The 18,027-nt window shown below is 44.2% G+C and overlaps 1 protein-coding gene across 4 annotated transcripts; it reads left to right on the forward strand.

Annotated features, from left to right (window-relative positions):
* The first annotated feature begins 248 nt into the window (after nt 1-248).
* On the forward strand, nt 249-16,740 carry LOC112222389 (kinesin-like protein KIF3B). Of its 4 annotated transcripts, XM_042304193.1 has the most exons (10): nt 249-284; nt 744-869; nt 3,899-5,414; nt 7,257-7,358; nt 7,539-7,661; nt 7,868-7,986; nt 8,313-8,429; nt 8,604-8,709; nt 8,864-9,063; nt 14,849-16,740. In XM_042304193.1, exons 3-10 carry the CDS (start codon nt 3,996-3,998, stop codon nt 14,967-14,969), a joined length of 2,307 nt encoding a protein of 768 aa, XP_042160127.1. In that variant the 5' UTR covers nt 249-284; nt 744-869; nt 3,899-3,995; the 3' UTR covers nt 14,970-16,740. The 4 variants fall into 4 exon arrangements, with proteins under 4 accessions (XP_042160127.1, XP_042160125.1, XP_042160129.1 ...); XM_042304191.1 differs by lacking the exons at nt 249-284; nt 744-869 and adding an exon at nt 1,943-2,050; XM_042304195.1 differs by lacking the exons at nt 249-284; nt 744-869; nt 14,849-16,740 and adding exons at nt 1,943-2,050; nt 12,490-12,607.
* The last annotated feature ends 1,287 nt before the right edge of the window (nt 16,741-18,027 follow it).

Below are 18,027 nucleotides of genomic sequence, written 5' to 3' on the forward strand. Positions count from 1 at the left end.
GGCGCCCAATTGGCCCAGTGTCGCCTGGGGTTTGCCGGGGTAGGCCGTCATTGTAAATAAGAATTTGTTCTTAACTGATTTTCCTAGTTAAATAAAGGTTCAATAAATAAAAATGTTCCATTTCCGCAATACCTTCTATGCTGCACAACTCATCACCGGGGGCAAACTACCTGCCCTCCAGGACACCTACAGCACCCGATGTCACAGGAAGGCCATAAAGATCATCAAGGACAACAACCACCCGAGCCACTGCCTGTTCACCCCACTATCATCCAGAAGGCGAGGTCAGTACAGGTGCATCAAAGCTGGGACAGAGAGCCTGAAAAACAGCTTCTATCTCAAGGCCATCAGACTGTTAAACAGCCCTCACTAACATTGAGTGACTGCTGCCAACATACTGACTCAAATCTCTAGCCACTTTAACAATTAAAAATTGTATGTAATAAATGTATCACTAGTCACTTTAAACAATGCCACTATATAATGTTTACATACCATACATTACTCATTTCATACTGTACTCTACCATATTTTGCCAATGCCATTCGGCCATCGCTCACCCATATATTTATATGTACATGTTCTTATTCATTCATTTACACTTGTGTGTATAAAGTAGTTGTGAAATTGTTAGATTATTATTACTGCATGGTCGGAACTAGAAGCACAAGCATTTCGCTACACTCGCATTAACATCTGCTAACCATGTGTATGTGACCAATACATTTTTATTTTATTTATAGCCACAGCTATAAACAAGTAACTGCCAAAATTCAGGAAACACCAACAACATCTTAATACGGCATGAGTCAGAGCTGCTTCAATGCACGGTGGCGTAGATTCTACAGGTGTCTGGAACTCTATTGAAGGTATGTGACACCATTTTCCCATAATTGGTGTTTTGTTGATGGTGGTGGAAAACGCTGTCTCGGGCACCGATCCAGAATCGACCATAAGTGTTCAATTGGGTTGAGATCTGGTGACTGAGATGGATGGCCCTGGCATATGGTTTACATTTTCATCAAACCACTCATGCTCCATTGTCATCCTATGGGGGTGTAGCCACAACAATGGCCTACCCAGCATTTTTATATATGATTTATATATGTTAATTACTCAGGCACCGCACCTGCTTTCAATATACTTTGTATCCCTCATTTACTCAAGCGTTTCTATTATTTTGGGAGAACAAATTCATAATGACAGCCTAGGAACAGTGGGGGGTTCAGAACGACAGATTTGTACCTTGTCAGCAATGGGATTCAATCTCGCAACCTTTCGGGTTACTTGCCCGACGCTCTAACCACTAGGTTACCTGCCACCCCCAACAGCTCACCCTGTTGAACCCTGGGTGGAGAAGACTTCCAGTGTAATGTCCCTGTCTTACTTTTCTTCTTTAATACTGCGTAAATTGGACCTGGTGGATGAGGGTGTAAAATAAACCTCTCAGGAGTGCAGTAACGGATCCTGCAGATACTAGTTATAGTGGGAGGTTGACAGTCTTCCTCATACATTCTTGTAATGTGCTCTAATAAGGCCAACAGTAAATGTTTACTATACTTGTGTACAACATGATTACGGTGTCTGTTTCTGATGTTTTGAAGCTTTGTACCTACTAACTAGTTGTATTATTGCTCTTTGATGAAAATAACTGGAAACGTGACATTTATGCAAGTAACTCTGAAATGTGGTGATGACTGAGCTTCCTGCGTGTGCAGATACATGGAAAAGATTCAGGCTTCACTGGTGATACACGTCTGCAGCCTAAACTAATTAATGCACGTTCTCACTTTTTAGATGTTCAATTTCTATATGCATTTTATATATATATATATATATATAAAAAAAAATATCCCAAGTTATATTGACACGATTTTGTAAAATACATTTGTTCCAATTTATTATGAGGAGAGGTCTTTAGCTGTTACATAACAAGACAAAGACTCCGATTGGCTGCAATGTTAAAAGCCATAACCGGCACCTCTCCATCCGGGACAGTTTTCTGGGATGCAAAGGAACGGCTGCTCGGGTGGAAGCACTGGATTGACTGGTAACTAGCGGACAATGTTAATGTTGTCGTGAATTTTGCATTATAGCTAGTGAACAATGTCACTGAGTTTCACCTTAATTGTGTGCTTGTTCTCGTAAACTGCACATGGAGATGCCTCCCAACATCAAACTGTCCTTTCCTGAGAAAGGATGTGTTCGTTTTCCGTTGCTAGGCCGTCCGATCGAGGGTTGTTAGGGGTGCTGTCCCGATTCTTTTGTAAACGAGTTGGCTAGCAAAAATCACATTTTCTAATTTGTTTCCGGATGATGTGAACATGTTCTCCAATTTTGTTAGCTAGATATCTTATTGTTGCTATAATTGCCATAATTATCATAACCGTAAAGCTTTGACTATTTTTGTTATTTTAGCCTGTGCACAGCGATGAACTGGCTAGCTAGCTTGTTACCGTCAATCAACTAACGTTAGCTAGCATAGGAAGTACCAGAGTTGAATATATTCCGACGCTTTCACTAGGGAGCACTAATCGATCACTATCAAGTTAGCTTGCCAATCTAACGTGACTTTGTGTGTGCCAATAACTAATGCTTTTTTCAAAGTTTTGCTAGCGAAATTACTTAACGTTAACTACAGTAGCTAGTTTAGCTAACCTAATTATGTTGTGTTCTTGCCTAGTTAGTTTTATTAACCAGCTAGCTAGCAGTGTCACTGAAAGGTCAAGCTGGTAGTTAGCTGAACGTCGCCGGCCAGCTGTGCTGTTTTGTTAGCTTGCTAACTACACTACATTGACAAAAGTATGTGGACACCCTTTCAAATAAGTGGATTCGGCTATTTCATTTCCCGAGGGGCGCAGCGGTCTAAAGCACTGCATCTCAGTGCTAGAGGCGTCCCTGGTTTGATTCCAGGCTGTATCACAACCGGCTGTTATTGGGAGTCCCATAGGCCAGTGCACAATTTGCCCAGTGTCGTTATGGTTTAGCCAGGGTAGGCCGTCATTGTAAATTATGATAACTGACTTGCCTAGTTAAATAAAATAAAAAAAACGTTGCTGGCTAGTGTATAAAATCGAGCACACAGCCATAGACAAACGTTGGCAGTAGACTGGCTTTACTGAAGAGCACAGTGACTTTCAATGTGTCACCTTCATAGGATGCCACCTATCCAACAAGTCACTTTGTCAAATTTCTGCCCTGCTAGAGCTGCCCCGGTCAACTGTCAGTGCTGTTATTGTGAAGTGGAAATGTTTAGGAGCAACACCGGCTCAGCCTCAAAGTGGTAAGCCACACAATCTCACACAAGCTAAAAAATAGTCTGTCCTCAGTTGCAACACTCACTACCAAGTTCTAAACTGCCTCTGGAAGCTAAATCAGCACAAGAACAATCCCTCTGTAGACAAAGCAAGGTCCATGTTTGTCGAGATTGGTGTGGAAGAACTTGACTGGCCTGCAGAGACCTGACCTCAACCCCATCGAACACCTTTGGAATTAATTGGAACGCTGACTGCAAGCCAGGCCTAATCCCCCAACCAATCAGTGCCTGACCTCACAAATGGTCTTGTGGCTGAATGGAAGCACATCCTCGCAGCAATGTTCCAACATCTGGTGGAAAGCCTTCCCAGAAGAGTGGAGGCTGTTATAGCAGCAAAGGGGAGGCCAACTCCATATTAATTAATGACCATGATTTTGTAATGAGAAGCTCAACAAGCAGGTGTCCACGTACTCTTAGCCATGTTTTGTAGCTGCTAGCTATCTGTCTGAAAACGTTGTCGCCAGGAAGCAAGTTTGATGCACAGTGCAGGAAGTTCTTCATAATCACAAAAGAAAACATGAACTAATCGTGTTGGCAATAGCTATTTGAAAATAATCAAATGTGTTTTAAATTTGTTTACAGATTCTGATGTTGGCATCTCTGATATTGTGAACTCTTGACTCTGTACAATACTTGAAGGAAAGAAACTCAAGACCAGTTTGTCTGGGGACCAGTCACGATGTCTAAGACCAGAGAGTCGGTGAAGGTGGTGGTTCGCTGTCGACCCATGAATGAGAAGGAGCGGGCAGCTAACTTTGAGAGGGTGGTGCAGGTGGATGTGAAGCTGGGCCAGGTGGCTGTGCGAAACCCCCGGGGGGCTGCAGCCCACGAACACCCCAAGGTCTTTACATTTGACTCTGTGTACGACTGGAACTCCAAACAGGTGGATCTCTATGATGAAACCTTCAGGCCCCTGGTGGACTCTGTCTTACTTGGTTTCAATGGGACCATATTTGCGTACGGCCAGACGGGTACAGGAAAGACCTACACTATGGAGGGGGTGCGCAATGACCCAGAGAGAAGGGGTGTAATCCCCAATTCCTTTGAGCACGTCTTCACACACATCTCCCGCTCCCAGAACCAGCAGTACCTGGTGAGGGCCTCATACCTGGAGATCTACCAGGAGGAGATCAGGGACCTGCTGTCCAAGGACCAGTCCGGCCGGCTGGAGCTGAAAGAGAGGCCAGACACGGGTGTATATGTCAAGGACCTCTCCTCCTTCGTCACTAAGAGTGTACGAGAAATAGAGCACGTCATGAACGTGGGGAACCAGAACCGCTCAGTGGGCTCCACCAATATGAATGAGCACAGTTCCCGGTCACATGCCATTTTCGTCATTACCATCGAGTGCAGCGAGCTGGGCGTCGACGGAGAGAACCACATTCGAGTGGGCAAACTGAACCTGGTGGACCTGGCTGGCAGTGAGAGGCAGACCAAGACAGGAGCCCAAGGAGAGCGCCTGAAGGAAGCCACCAAGATTAACTTGTCCCTGTCAGCCTTGGGGAATGTCATCTCTGCCCTGGTGGATGGCAGGAGCACCCACATCCCCTACCGCGACTCCAAGCTCACCCGCCTGCTACAGGACTCCCTGGGGGGCAATGCCCACACAGTCATGGTGGCTAACATCGGACCAGCGTCTTACAACGTGGAGGAGACACTGACCACATTACGCTACTCAAACCGGGCCAAGAACATTAAGAACAAGCCCCGCGTCAACGAGGACCCTAAAGATGCTCTGCTCAGAGAGTTCCAGGAAGAGATTTCTCGGCTCAAAGAACAGTTAGGGAAACGCTCAGGGAAGAAGAAGAGGAGAAGGGGGTTTGGAGAAGCTGGGGATGAACTAGAAGAGGACATAGAGGATGGAGAGACGGAGGAAGAGGAGGAGGATGATGATGGTGGTGTAGAACCATCTGATAAAGTGGGTGCAGATTATTGGCGTGTACAGCAGGAGAAGTTGGAGAGGGAGAGGAAGGCCATCATGGAGGATCACAGTCTGGTGGCGGAGGAGAAACAGAGGCTGCTAAAGGAGAAGGAGAGGAAGATGGACGCCCTGAAAAAGGAGCAGGAAGCAGGCGAGATGCTTACTGCCAAAGTCAAGGTGAGGAGACTACATTCTGGTCCTTTTCACCCCAACATTCTCTTTTTTTATTCTATACAGTACCCGGCAAACGTTTGGACACATCTACTCATTCAAGGGTTTTTCTTTATTTGTACTATTTTCTACATTGTAGAATAATAGTGGAGACTTCAAAACTATGGAATCATGTAGTAACCAACGAAGTGTTAAACAAATTAAATCAAATGATATTCAAAGTAGCCACCCTTTGCCTTGATGACAGCTTTGCACACTCTTGGCGTTCTCTCAACCAGCTTCATGAGGTAGTCGCCTAGAATGCATTTCAATTAACAGGTGTGCCTTGTTAAAAGTTAATTTGTGGAATTTATTTTTCCCTTATTGCATTTGAGCCAATCAGTTGTGTTGTGACAAGGTAGGGGTGGTATACAGAAGATAGCCAATCAGTTGTGTTGTGACAAGGTAGGGGTGGTATACAGAAGATAACCAATCAGTTGTGTACAGAAGATAACCAATCAGTTGTGTTGTGACAAGGTGTGACAAGAAGATAACCAATCAGTTGTGTTGTGACAAGGTGGTATACAGAAGATAACCAATCAGTTGTGTTGTGACAAGGTAGGGGTGGTATACAGAAGATAACCAATCAGTTGTATTGTGACAAGGTAGGGGTGGTATACAGAAGATAGCCAATCAGTTGTGTTGTGACAAGGTAGGGGTGGTATACAGAAGATAGCCCTATTTGGTAAAATACCAGTCCATTTTATGGGAAGAACAGTTCAAATAAGCAAAGAGAAACAACAATCCATCATCACTTTAAGACATGAAGGTCAGTCGATACGGAATATTTCAATAACTTTGAAAGTTTCTTCAAGTGCAGTTGCAAAAACCATCAAATGCTGTGATGAAACTGGCTCTCATGAGGACCACCAACTGGAAAGGAAGATTCAAAGTTCATTAGAGATGCCAGTCTCAGAAATTGCGTAAATGCTTCACAGTTCTCGTAACAGACACGTCTCAATATCAACTGTTCAGAGGAGACTGCATGAATCAGGCCTTCATGGTCGAATTGCTGCAAAGAAACCACTACTAAAGGGCACCAATAAGAAGAGACATGCTTGGGCCAAGAAACACGAGCCACGGACATTAGACTGGTGGAAATGAGTCCAAATTTGAGATTTTTGGTCCAACCGCCGTGTCTTTGAGATGCAGAGTAGGTGAATAGATCTCCGCTTTTGTGGTTCCCACAGCGAAGCATGGAGGAGGTGTGATGGTGTACTTTGCTGGTGACACTGTCTGTGATTTTATTTAGATTTCAAGACACACTTAACCAGCATGGCTACCACAGCATTCTGCAGCGATACGTCATCCCATCTGTTTCGCGCTTAGTCCCACTATCATTTGTTTTTCAACAAGACAATGACCTAACATACATCCACGCTGTGTAATGGCTATATGACCAAGAAGGAGAGTGATGGAGTGCTGCATCAGATGACCTGACCTCCACAATCACCAGCCCTAAACCCAATTGAGATGCTTTGGGATGAGTTGGACTACAGAGTGAAGGAAAAGCAGCCAACAAGTGCTCGGCATATGTGGGGAAAAAGCATTCCAGGTGAAGCTGGTTGAGAGAATGCCAAGAGTGTGCGAAGCTGTCATCAAGGCAAAGGGTGGCTACTTTGAAGAATTTTTTTTTTTTTTTTGTTTACTACATGATTCCATGTGTTAATTCATAGTTTGTCTTCACTATTATTCTACAATGTAGAAAATGGTTAAAATATCAAAAACCCTTGAATGGTAGGTGTGTCCAAACTTTTCACTGCTATTTTGTGTGTTTCCCTCACACCTCATGATTGTGTCCTCACCCAGGCAATGGAGAGTAAGCTTCTGATGGGAGGGAAGAACATTGTGGACCACACCAACGAACAACAAAGGATCTTGGAACAGAAGAGACAGGAAATTGCTGAACAGGTGATATGTGTGTATGGATGGACTTTTATTGATGGAGACAATTGAACACTCAATAGACAATCTTAATAGTATTCATTTGCCATCTGATCAGAAGAGTTAAATGATTTATGTGAGTAGTGTTCTTTGTGGGATTACACATCCTTGCCCTTACTGTGTGTGTGTGTGTGTGTGTGTGTGTAGAAACGCAGAGAGAGGGAGATGAAACAGCAGGTGGAGAATCGTGACGAGGAGACCCTGGAGTTGAAGGAGACGTACAGCTCTCTACAACAGGAAGTAGACATCAAGACCAAGAAGCTGAAAAAGGTCGATCAGGAACTGTAGCAAAAAAGTACATTTGATTCCATAGAAAACTGTCCTTTTATGCTGTCAGTTTACTAGAGTTCAAATGAGATTGTGGCATGCACAATGTGTTCAGTTTTCCCTGGCACGTTTGTTTGTTTACACTGAAACTAATGGTGTTTTCGTCTCCTGTTGTGCTCGGTCTCATTATCCCTCTGATTTTTCTCCAGCTGTTTGCGAAGCTGCAGGCAGTGAAAACAGAGATCTATGAGGTCCAGGAGTTCCACATCAAGGAGAGACAGGAGCTGGAACAGACCCAGAACGAGTTGACCAGGGATCTCAAACTCAAGTATGGACCCTGTCAGGCCACCAACCAGCACACGTCTCTCATTTCACACACACTATTAAAATAATTAAAATAAAAAAATCTATGTAGTCTATTTTAGTTGTTCCCCTCTGACAATGAGTACATTCCTGGAATAAACATGAGTGATTAGCTTTGACCTGGATTTTTCCTTGAATATCAGGAAGTAACAAGGAGAGTTGTTCTAGATTAGGTTTTGTACTGTGGTCGGTTCCCCCCACCCCATGACTGCCTAGGCTTCCTCCTATTATCAATAATAGTATCCTCAGGCTGTTAGGAGGTCCCCCTGACCTTGTTATTCTGTCTGCCAGGCATCTCATCATTGAGAACTTCATCCCCATGGAGGAGAAGAATAAGATTGTGAACAGGGCGTTCTTCGACGAGGAGGACGACCACTGGAAGATGCGTCCCATCACCCGCATAGAGGAGTATGTGCACATGAATTATGCAGTAGTAGTTAGACATGCACATGGTCATATATGTGTACAAAACACGCTGCAGTAATGCATACATGCACAGGGTTTGACCTAAGTGGTTGGCAAATCCCTCGTGTAGGAAGGAACACATACAAATTGTATGGCTGTCTTTTTGATAACTCTCAGTGACCAGCAGATGATGACCAGGCCAGTGTCAGCGGTGGGCTACAGAAGACCCCTGAGTCAGCACGCCCGCACGTCCATGGTGATGATGGCTGACGTCAGATACAAGGTATGATCTTCTTTATTCCCTCTGTCTCCTCCTCTCCCTCTGCCTTCTCCCGTCCCTCTGCCTTCTCCCGTGCCTCTGCTCTCTGTCCCTGGTGACTGTGACTCACGCCTTGTCCTCTGAGTGGTAGCAGTCCCCCTCCTCTCTGTTTCCCCAGTCTGAGAATATCCTGATGCTGGAGATGGACCTTCCCGCTCGGACCACTAAGGAGTATGAGGGGCCAGTCATAGCACCCACGGTAGCAGCAGCGTTGGAGGATGCTCTGCGGGAAGAGGATGCGATCCAGGTGGATGCCTCCAGGTTCCACAGCAGCCTCGAGCACACCAGCACTGGGGCAGTCAAGAAACCAAAGTCTGGGTAAGGCTCTGTCCCATTCTGTACAAATTGTATTTGTCACAGGCTTTGTAAACAACAAGTGTAGACTAAAAGTGAAATGCTTACAAGGGGGGGGGGATAAAATGTAAATAGAGAAATAGTAGAAAAAAGTAACCCAAGGAATAAATACACAATGAGTAATGATCACTTGGCTCTATACACAGGATACCAGTCCTGAATGGGTGTACAAGATAATTGAGGTAGATATATATATATATATATATACACACAAAAGTATGTGGACACCCCTTCAAATTAGTGTATTTGGCTATTTCAGCCACAACCGTTGCTGACAGGTGCATAAAATCGAGCACATAGCCATGCAATCTCCACAGACAAACACTGGCATTATAATGACCTTACTGAAGATCTGTGACTTTCAACGTGGCACTGTCATAGGATGCCACCTTTCCAACAAGTCAGTTTGTCAAATTTCTGCTAGACTGCCCACGTGAACTAAGTGCTGTGAAGTAGAAAGGTCTAGGAGCAACAACGGCTCTGCCGCAAATGGTAGGCAACACAAGCTCAAAGAACGGGACCACCGAGTGCAACACTCACTACCGAGTTCCAAACTGCCTCTGGAAGCAACATCTGCACAAGAACTGTTCATCGGGAGCTTTATGAAATTGTTTTCAATGGCCGAGCAGCCAAGCGTCGACTGGAGTGGTGTAAAGCTCACCACCCGTTGGACTCTGGAGCAAATCAAATCAAATCAAATGTATTTATATAGCCCTTCATACATCAGCTGATATCTCAAAGTGCTGTACAGAAACCCAGCCTAAAACCCCAAACAGCAAGCAATGCAGGTGTAGAAGCACGGTGGCTAGGAAAAACTCCCTAGAAAGGCCAAAACCTTGGAAGAAACCTAGAGGAACCAGGCTATGTGGGGTGGCCAGTCCTCTTCTGGCTGTGCCGGGTGGAGATTATAACAGAACATGGCCAAGATGTTCAAATGTTCATAAATGACCAGCATGGTCTAATAATAAGGCAGAACAGTTGAAACTGGAGCAGCAGCACGGCCAGGTGGACTGGGGACAGCAAGGAGTCATCATGTCAGGTAGTCCTGGGGCATGGTCCTAGGGCTCAGGTCCTCCTCCGAGAGAGAGAGTGAAAGAGAGAATTAGAGAACGCACACTTAGATTCACACAGGACACCGAATAGGACAGGAGAGGTACTCCAGATATAACAAACTGACCCTAGCCCCCGACACATTAACTACTGCAGCATAAATACTGGAGGCTGAGACAGGAGGGGTCAGGAGACACTGGTGAAACGCGTTCTCTGGAGTGATGGCAGTCCCACTGACAAATCTGGGTTTGGCTAATACCAGGAGAATGCTACCTGCCCCAATGCATAGTTCCAACTGTAAAGTTTGGTGGAAGAGGAATAATGGTCTGGGGCTCATTTTCATGGTTTGGGCCACTTAGTTCCAGTGAAGGGAAATCTTCATGCTACAGCCTACAATGGCATTCAAGATTTATTCTGTGCTTCCAACATTGTGGCAACGGTTTGGGGAAGGCCTTTTCCTGTTTCAGCATGACTGTGCCCCTGTGCACAAAGCGAGGTCCATACAGATATCAATGGTCGATCGGTTTGGAAGAACTTGACTGGTCTGCACAGAGCGCTGACCTCCACCCCATCGAACACCTTTTGGGATGAATAGGAACGCTTACTGCGAGCCAGCCTTAATCGCCCAACATCATTGCCCGACCACAGTAATGCTCTTGTGGCTGAATGGAAGGAAGTCCCCGCAGCAACTTCATATGAATGGTTTTGGAATGACATGTTTGACGAGCAGGTGTCTACATACTTTTACTAATGTAGTGAATCAAGTGACTAGGCAGCAGGAGAGATAATAAACAGTAACCACATCGTATGTGATGAGTCAAAAGATTTGGTGCAAAAGGTGTTAATGCAAATAACCAAATAACTACCCGGACTAACTATTCAAATCAAACTTTATTGGTCACATACACACATTCTTAGCAAGTGTTATTGTGGGTGTAGTGAAATTCTTGTGTTCCTAGCTCCAACAGTGCAGTAGTATCTTAACAATACACAAATGTAAAATAGAATAAAGAAATCTATAAATATTAGGATGAGTAATGTCAGAGGGCATTGACTAAAATACAGTATATACACATAAAATTATTAGAGCAGTATGTAAACATTATTAAAGTGACTAGTGTTCCATTATGGAAGTGGCCTTTGATTCTATGTATATAGGGCAGCAGCCTCTAAGGTGCAGGGTTGAGTAACTGAGTGGTAGCTGGCTAGTGATGGCTATTTAAGTCTGATGGCCTTGAGATAGAAGCTGTTTTTCAGGCTCTCTGTCCCAGCATTGATTCACCTGTACTGACCTCGCCGTCTGGATGATAGCGGGGTGAACAGGCAGCGACTCGGGTGGTTGTTGTCCTTGATGATCTTTATGGCCTTCCTGTGACATCAGGTGCTGTAGGTGTCCTGGAGGGCAGGTAGTTTGCCCCCGGTGATGCGTTGTGCAGACCTCACTATCCTCTGGAGAGCCGTACGGTTGTGGGCGGATCATTTGCCGTACCAGGCGGTGATACAGCCTGACAGGATGCTCTCAATTGTGCATCTGTAAAAGTTTCTGAGGGTCTTAGGGGCCAAGACTAATTTCTTCAGCCTCCTGAGGTTGAAGAGGCACTGAGCCTTCTTCACCACACTGTCTGTGTAGGTGGACCATTTCAGATCGTCAATTACGTTTACACCGAGAAACTTGGAGCTTTCCACCTTCTCCACTGCGGTCCTGTTGATGTCGATCGGGGTGTGCTCCCTCCACTTTTTTCTGAAGTCAACGATCAGCTCCTTCGTTTTGTTGACATTGAGGGAGAGGTTGTTTTCCTGGCACCACACTGCCAGGGCCCTCACCTCCTCCCTATAGGCTGTCACGTCATTATTGGTAATCAGGCCTACTACTGTTGTCGTCTTCAAAGTTGATGATTGAGTTGGAGGCGTGGCCATGCAGTCATGGGTGAACAGGGAGTACAGGAGGGGGTGGAGCACGCACCCTTATGGGGCCCCTGTGTTGAGGATCAGCAAAGTGTTTCCTACTTTCACCACCTGGGGGCGGTCCGTCAGGAAGTCCAGGACCAAGTTGCACAGGGCAGGGTTCAGACCCAGGGCCTCGAGCTTAATGATAAGCTTTGAGGGTACTATGTTGTTGAAGGCTGAGCTATAGTCAATGAACAGCATTCTGACGTACAGTTGAAGTCGGAAATTAGCCAACTACATTTAAACTCAGTTTTTCACAATTCCTGACATTTAATCCTAGTAAAAATGTCCTGTTTTAGGTCAGTTAGGCTCACCACTTTATTTTAAGAATGTGAAATGTTAGAATAATAGTAGAGAGAATGATTGATTTTATTTCGGCTTTTATTTCTTCAGCCGCACCAATGACAGAGGAAACGGTGTACAGCTGGCGACCGAAGTCAGTTTACAGGCGCACAGCCCCGCCACAAGGAGTCGCTAGTGCGCGATGATACAAGAAAATCCCGGCCGGCCAAACTCTCCCATAACCCGGACGATGCTGGGCAAATTGTGCGCCGTCTCATGGGTCTCCTGGTGATGGCTGACTGTGACACAGCCTGGGATCGAACCCGGGGCTGTAGTGAAGCCTCCAGCACTGCTGCGCCACTCGGAAGGCCCAGCTGCAGAGGGCCCATGCCAAATCTTTTCAGCCTCCTGACAACTGTTGGTGTGTGTGGACCATGATAATTCCTTAGTGATTAGGTGTTTTAATCCCAGGGTCCTTAGCTAGTGCTGAGCTTGGAGAGGAATGGACAATGGTGTTGACCTCAGCTCAGCCTTCAATAAACAGCATTCCAACGTGTTCCTTTTTGTCCAAAAGGGAAATGGAAGTGTGGAGTGCAATCGAGATTGTATCATCTATGGATAAGTTGGGGCGGAATGCGATTTGGAGTGGGTCCAGGCTGTGAACCATGACCAGCCTTTCAAAGCTTTTCATGGCTAGAAATGTGAGTGCTACGCGGCGATAGTAATTTAGACATGTTACCTTGGCGTTCTTGGGCACAGAGACTTTGGTGGTCTGCTTGAAACATGTAAGTATTACAGACTCAGTCAGGAAGATGTTGAAAATGTCAGTGCATTCTGAGTTCTAATCCAGCTGGCCCTGCAGCCTTGTGAATGTTTAACGTGTTTAAAGGTCTTCCTCACATCGGCTACGGAGAGCGTGATCACACAGTTGTCCGGAACAGCTGGTGCTGTGTTGCTTGCCACAGTGTTGGTTGCCTCAAAGCAAGGTATTTAGCTCGTCTGGTAGACTCTCGTCACTGGACAGCTTGCGGCTGGGTTTCCCTTAGTAATCCATGATAGTTTGCAAGCCCTGCCACCTCTGAGCGTCCGAACCGGTTTAATAGGTTTTGATCTTGGTCCTATATTTACGTTTTGCCAGTTTGATGGTTCGTTGGAGGGCGTAGAAGAATTTCTTATAAGTGTCCGGATTAGTGTCCCGCTCTTTGAAAGGGGGAGCTCTAGCCTTTAGCTCAGTGCGGATGTTGCCTGTAATCCATGGCTTCTGGCGTCCGTCCCCCCCGCCTCTAGTTGCACAGGTGACATGCTGGTAGAAATTAGGTCAATGGTTTTCAGTTTCCCTGCATTAGTCACTGGCCACTAGGAGCGCCTCCTCTGGGTGAGCATTTTCTTATGGCCCTATACCGCTCTTTGAGTGTGGTCTTAGTGGTGGTAAATGGACAGCTACAAAAAATAAAGAAACTCTCCCGGTAAATAATGTGGTGCGTGGGTCAGCTGTTTATTTAGCTGCACCCACCCACAATTGCTAATAACCCTTCTGCAACCGCCTAACTACATGTGAAAACCTAAGGCCCACACCAAACCCTATCCTGCTAATATAGAAAATGCACTGCAGTCAGTCGGTGGAACAAATATTTGATGGGGTGGAGAATATTTTTTTTGAATTTCCCAGATTTTTAAAATGTATTTTTATTTAATTAATTTTTTTAGATATGTTTCTGCTTGTAATTTCCAACATTTCTGTAGGCTGTTTGTTAGTCAACTTGTCTATAATTAGATTCATGCAGCTTCTCTTCTGACATCATATGTTGACCTAGAAGACTAAATAAACCATTACTCAACAGAATGTCATACATTTTATAGAATGAATGCTTCAATCTAGTTGACATCTATAAAGTTTCTGTCATCTCCATTTGTGGAGCAAAGACGTTTAGGGACCGGGGATAAAGGACAATAATAGAAACAAATACTAATGTCCAAACGACATCAGTTTGACTGTTTGTATGGAAATAGAAAGCTGTGAAAACAACCCACTGTTTCTGAAAAAGAGTTCAGTTTGGGCCGGATGCATATTTTATGTGGTTGAAATATAATCAATGTCTTTCACCTCCCGACTCATTGAAGTAGAAATCTTTGTTCTTAATCGAGGTTAGTGATCGCTGTTCTGATGTCCAGAAGCTTTTTTCTGTCATAAGAAACGATGACGGCAACATTATGTACAAAGAAAAGTTATGATCAGCGCAAAAAAAATAGCACAATTGGTCAGGAGCTATAAAATGGTCACTTCCCTCCAGTGCCATTCTGGGTTTTGTCCTTTAGTTATTTCAGTAGGGAGGGTTTCTGCCTGTTTAGTATCACAGGTCTACTCGATACCACAGGGTTTATAAAGCAATAATCATAAGCAAATTTAGAAGCCATCACACACACACACACACACACACAAAAAAATGTTATCTTCTTCTCTTCCAACCAGCCGACCTAAAACGGGTAAGAAGACTGGTACCCCTACCTCTCGCACCCCCAACTCTCCATACAGCCCCTCCAGCCCAGGACATCCTTTATACCCACAATCCCGCGGGCTAGTGCCCAAGTGATAACTCCACACATTTCCTGTTTTTGGACCCAAAATTGAGAAGACTGCTTTTTGTTTTGTTTTTCTACTGAGTCTTGCAGACTGATTTTGCAGTCTGCAAGGGAAAGTGACGGAGACTCCAGACTGATTCAAGCACTTTTTTAAATGATTTTTTAAAATATATTTTTCTTTTCTTTTACCTGAGACCATAGCTCTTATCATTTTTATTTTTTAATTTTTTAAGAGATTTGTATCTACCTTTCCAACCCACATGGTTACTGCGGTACAATACTATGCCATCTGTGCGTGATGTTCCAGAGACAAGCGGTTGAATACTACCTTCCTTTATGGGGCCCACACATGTTCTTAATGTTAACAGATAAGGACGATGTCCTCTAGACCAATTATTTTTTTTAGCTCTAGTTCACTACTATGCATGTGTCCTCCTGGGCCCCTCCTATGTCTACAGTGTGATGGGAGGAGACGTGGACATGGGGGCTGGCATCGGAAAGGACAGCTCTAAATGCTTTGCTGTGGGGGGGGTTTGTCAATGTCCCTACTTTAGGTTTACAAGCTGTTATCCAGGTCTGTCTGTACACAGTTGAGCTTTAAATCTCTGTTGTCCTCAATAAGTGGGGGAGTGTTTTGTTTGTACTGCTTGGTGAACTAACTGTACAGGCCGGAGGGTGAAGCACGCTGCAACACGTCTGTCACGTGATGTGGCCGGTCGCTGCTGGAATCACAACATGCTGTTCTTCCTGGAGCACCTATGATGACAGGGATATGGAAGAGCGGAACTAGAGGTCAACACAAGCCAAATCATCTATCAGGGTTCTGAGGTGCCTTAGATTCTCCAGACTCTACAGACCTACAGCGGCTGGCTAGAGGGGCAGGGAGCTAGCTGTGTTGCCTCAACCTCATCTTTACCGACCTCCGATCTGGCTCCGAGTGTTCCTTGGAATCAACTGATTTGTTGTACCTTAGGTAGAAAGTTTATGTCAAGAGGCCTCAATCAAAATGGACTTGGTCTGAAAAAATGAAGGTAGCTTTCCTTGTATGTTTTGGATAAATATGCAGTCTTAATTCACTGTTTTTACACCTGCATCTGAGCGTTGTCCCCACTCCCTCTGCTACTGCAGGGTTATACTACCCTGTGACAGTATATGTGTATACTACGATATAGAAAGTCCTGTATCACCTTTTTGCAGTTGTAAAAAATGTAATACTGAAAAAGGTTAACTTTTATTTCATTTTTATACATATGTAGATACCATTTTAAAAAAGTTTTCTTTGAAATAGACTATTTTTGGATTTGTATAATTTTAAGTGCACTTTAATTTTCTGACACGGTACGTGCATTTCAAATTGCTTTAGTGTTTAAGTTTGCAACAGTTGATCCGACCTTAAAACAATGTTTTGTATGGGAAGGATGCGTTCTATCCTAAAATGTGATGTTCACTCAGATTCTGTGTGTTGAGACTTGTATGCATTTGGCATGAAATGGTAATCTTTATACAAGGGTTAGCCCCTATTTTTTTTTTATACTTCTGACCATAAGGTTCATTCAGCATGATTTTTAGAAAATTCTTACTTTACTAAGCCATAGAATTTGGCATCTAAAATGAATCCCTACATTATTATCCCGTTGGCATGTCACCGTATCTAAACTTTATGTATAAGATGATTCTGATGGTTTTTGCCAAATGTTAAAATTATGCAGATGCAGAAGTCCTCAACTGTTCCTTTTGTAAAAAAAAAAAAGTTTTAATAAAGATGACCTAATTACACACTGATTTAAATGAGTGAAACTGATGTGTGGTGGAGTTAGTGTATGATATCACATCCCAAACATTCAACTTTTATTAACAGCAGTCAAAAAAAAGTACAATTCAAATTCCAAAACAACATCCGTAAACACAACCCACATTTGTCAGAACTTAAGGAATGGTTCTAGAGTATACAAGCAAACTGGAAAAGACCTTTTATTGCTCATATTCTACCACTGTATTGAATTATAAATAAAAAAAAATCACAAAACATGCTATGAGTCAGATGAACAAAACAATCTGCCTGGCCAAGGGAGTACAGATTTATCACTTAACATTTGAAATCAATGTGAAAGTGTTATATTAAAAGGACAAATCAGAATAGTTTTGACCAAAATGCCAATTTCATGCGACATACTGTAGGTGTGACACTGGAGGCTGACTAAGTTAACCTCGATTCAACATTCAGATAAGTTTACATCCAGTCTGTAACTAAGGTATCGGTAGCAAGTATGAGCTAAAGAATCTATATATAAAATTATATTTATATGCAGATGACCACCACACAATGTATAACTAAACAAGCAAAAAAGAAAACACACGTCAACAAAATGGCATAAGTCGGAAATGAAATGTTTCTTTTCTCGCTGCTGTTTTGACAGCACACAGTAGCTACATGCATTTCCTGTCCTGTCTTCTCACAGGCTTACAGCAGTGGCATGAGACACTACATGGCCAAAAGTATGCGGACACCCGCTTCGTTCAACTTCTCATTCCAAAATCATGGTCATTATTATGGAGATGGTCCCCCCCTTTGCTGCTATAACAGCCTCCAATCTTCTGGGAAGGCTTTCCACTAGATGTTGGAACATTGCTGTGGGGACTTGCTTTAGTGAGATGGGGCACTGATGTTGGGTGATTAGGCCTGGCCTCGCCGTCGGCATTCCAATTCATCCCGAAGGTGTTCGATGGGGTTGAGGTCAGGGCTCTGTTGCAGGCCAGTCAAGTGCTTCCACACCGATCTCGACAAACCATTTCTGTATGAACCTGGCTTTGTGCACGGGGGCATTGTCATGTGGTAACAGGAAAGGGCCTTCCCCAAACTGCTGCCACAAAATCATCTAGAATATCATTGTATGCTGTAGCGTTAAGATTTCCCTTCACTAGAACTAAGGGGCCTAGCTCGAACCATATAAAACAGCCCCAGACCATTATTCCACATCCACCAAACTTTACAGTTGCCACTATACATTCGGGCAGGTAGTGCTCCAAACCCAGATTTGTCCACTGGACTGCCAGATGGTGAAGCATGAT

The sequence above is a fragment of the Oncorhynchus tshawytscha genome, linkage group LG22 (genome assembly GCF_018296145.1).
Source record: "Oncorhynchus tshawytscha isolate Ot180627B linkage group LG22, Otsh_v2.0, whole genome shotgun sequence".
Taxonomy (NCBI): domain Eukaryota; kingdom Metazoa; phylum Chordata; class Actinopteri; order Salmoniformes; family Salmonidae; genus Oncorhynchus; species Oncorhynchus tshawytscha.

Coding starts and splice junctions, on each gene's coding strand:
- LOC112222389 (XM_042304193.1), top strand. CDS start 3,996: ATGTCTAAGACCAGAGAGTCGGTGAAGGTGGTGGTTCGCTGTCGACCC. Junction 8,710..8,863: donor TGGCTGACGTCAGATACAAG/GTATGATCTTCT, acceptor CTGTTTCCCCAG/TCTGAGAATATCCTGATGCT. Junction 9,064..14,848: donor GTCAAGAAACCAAAGTCTGG/GTAAGGCTCTGT, acceptor TCTTCCAACCAG/CCGACCTAAAACGGGTAAGA.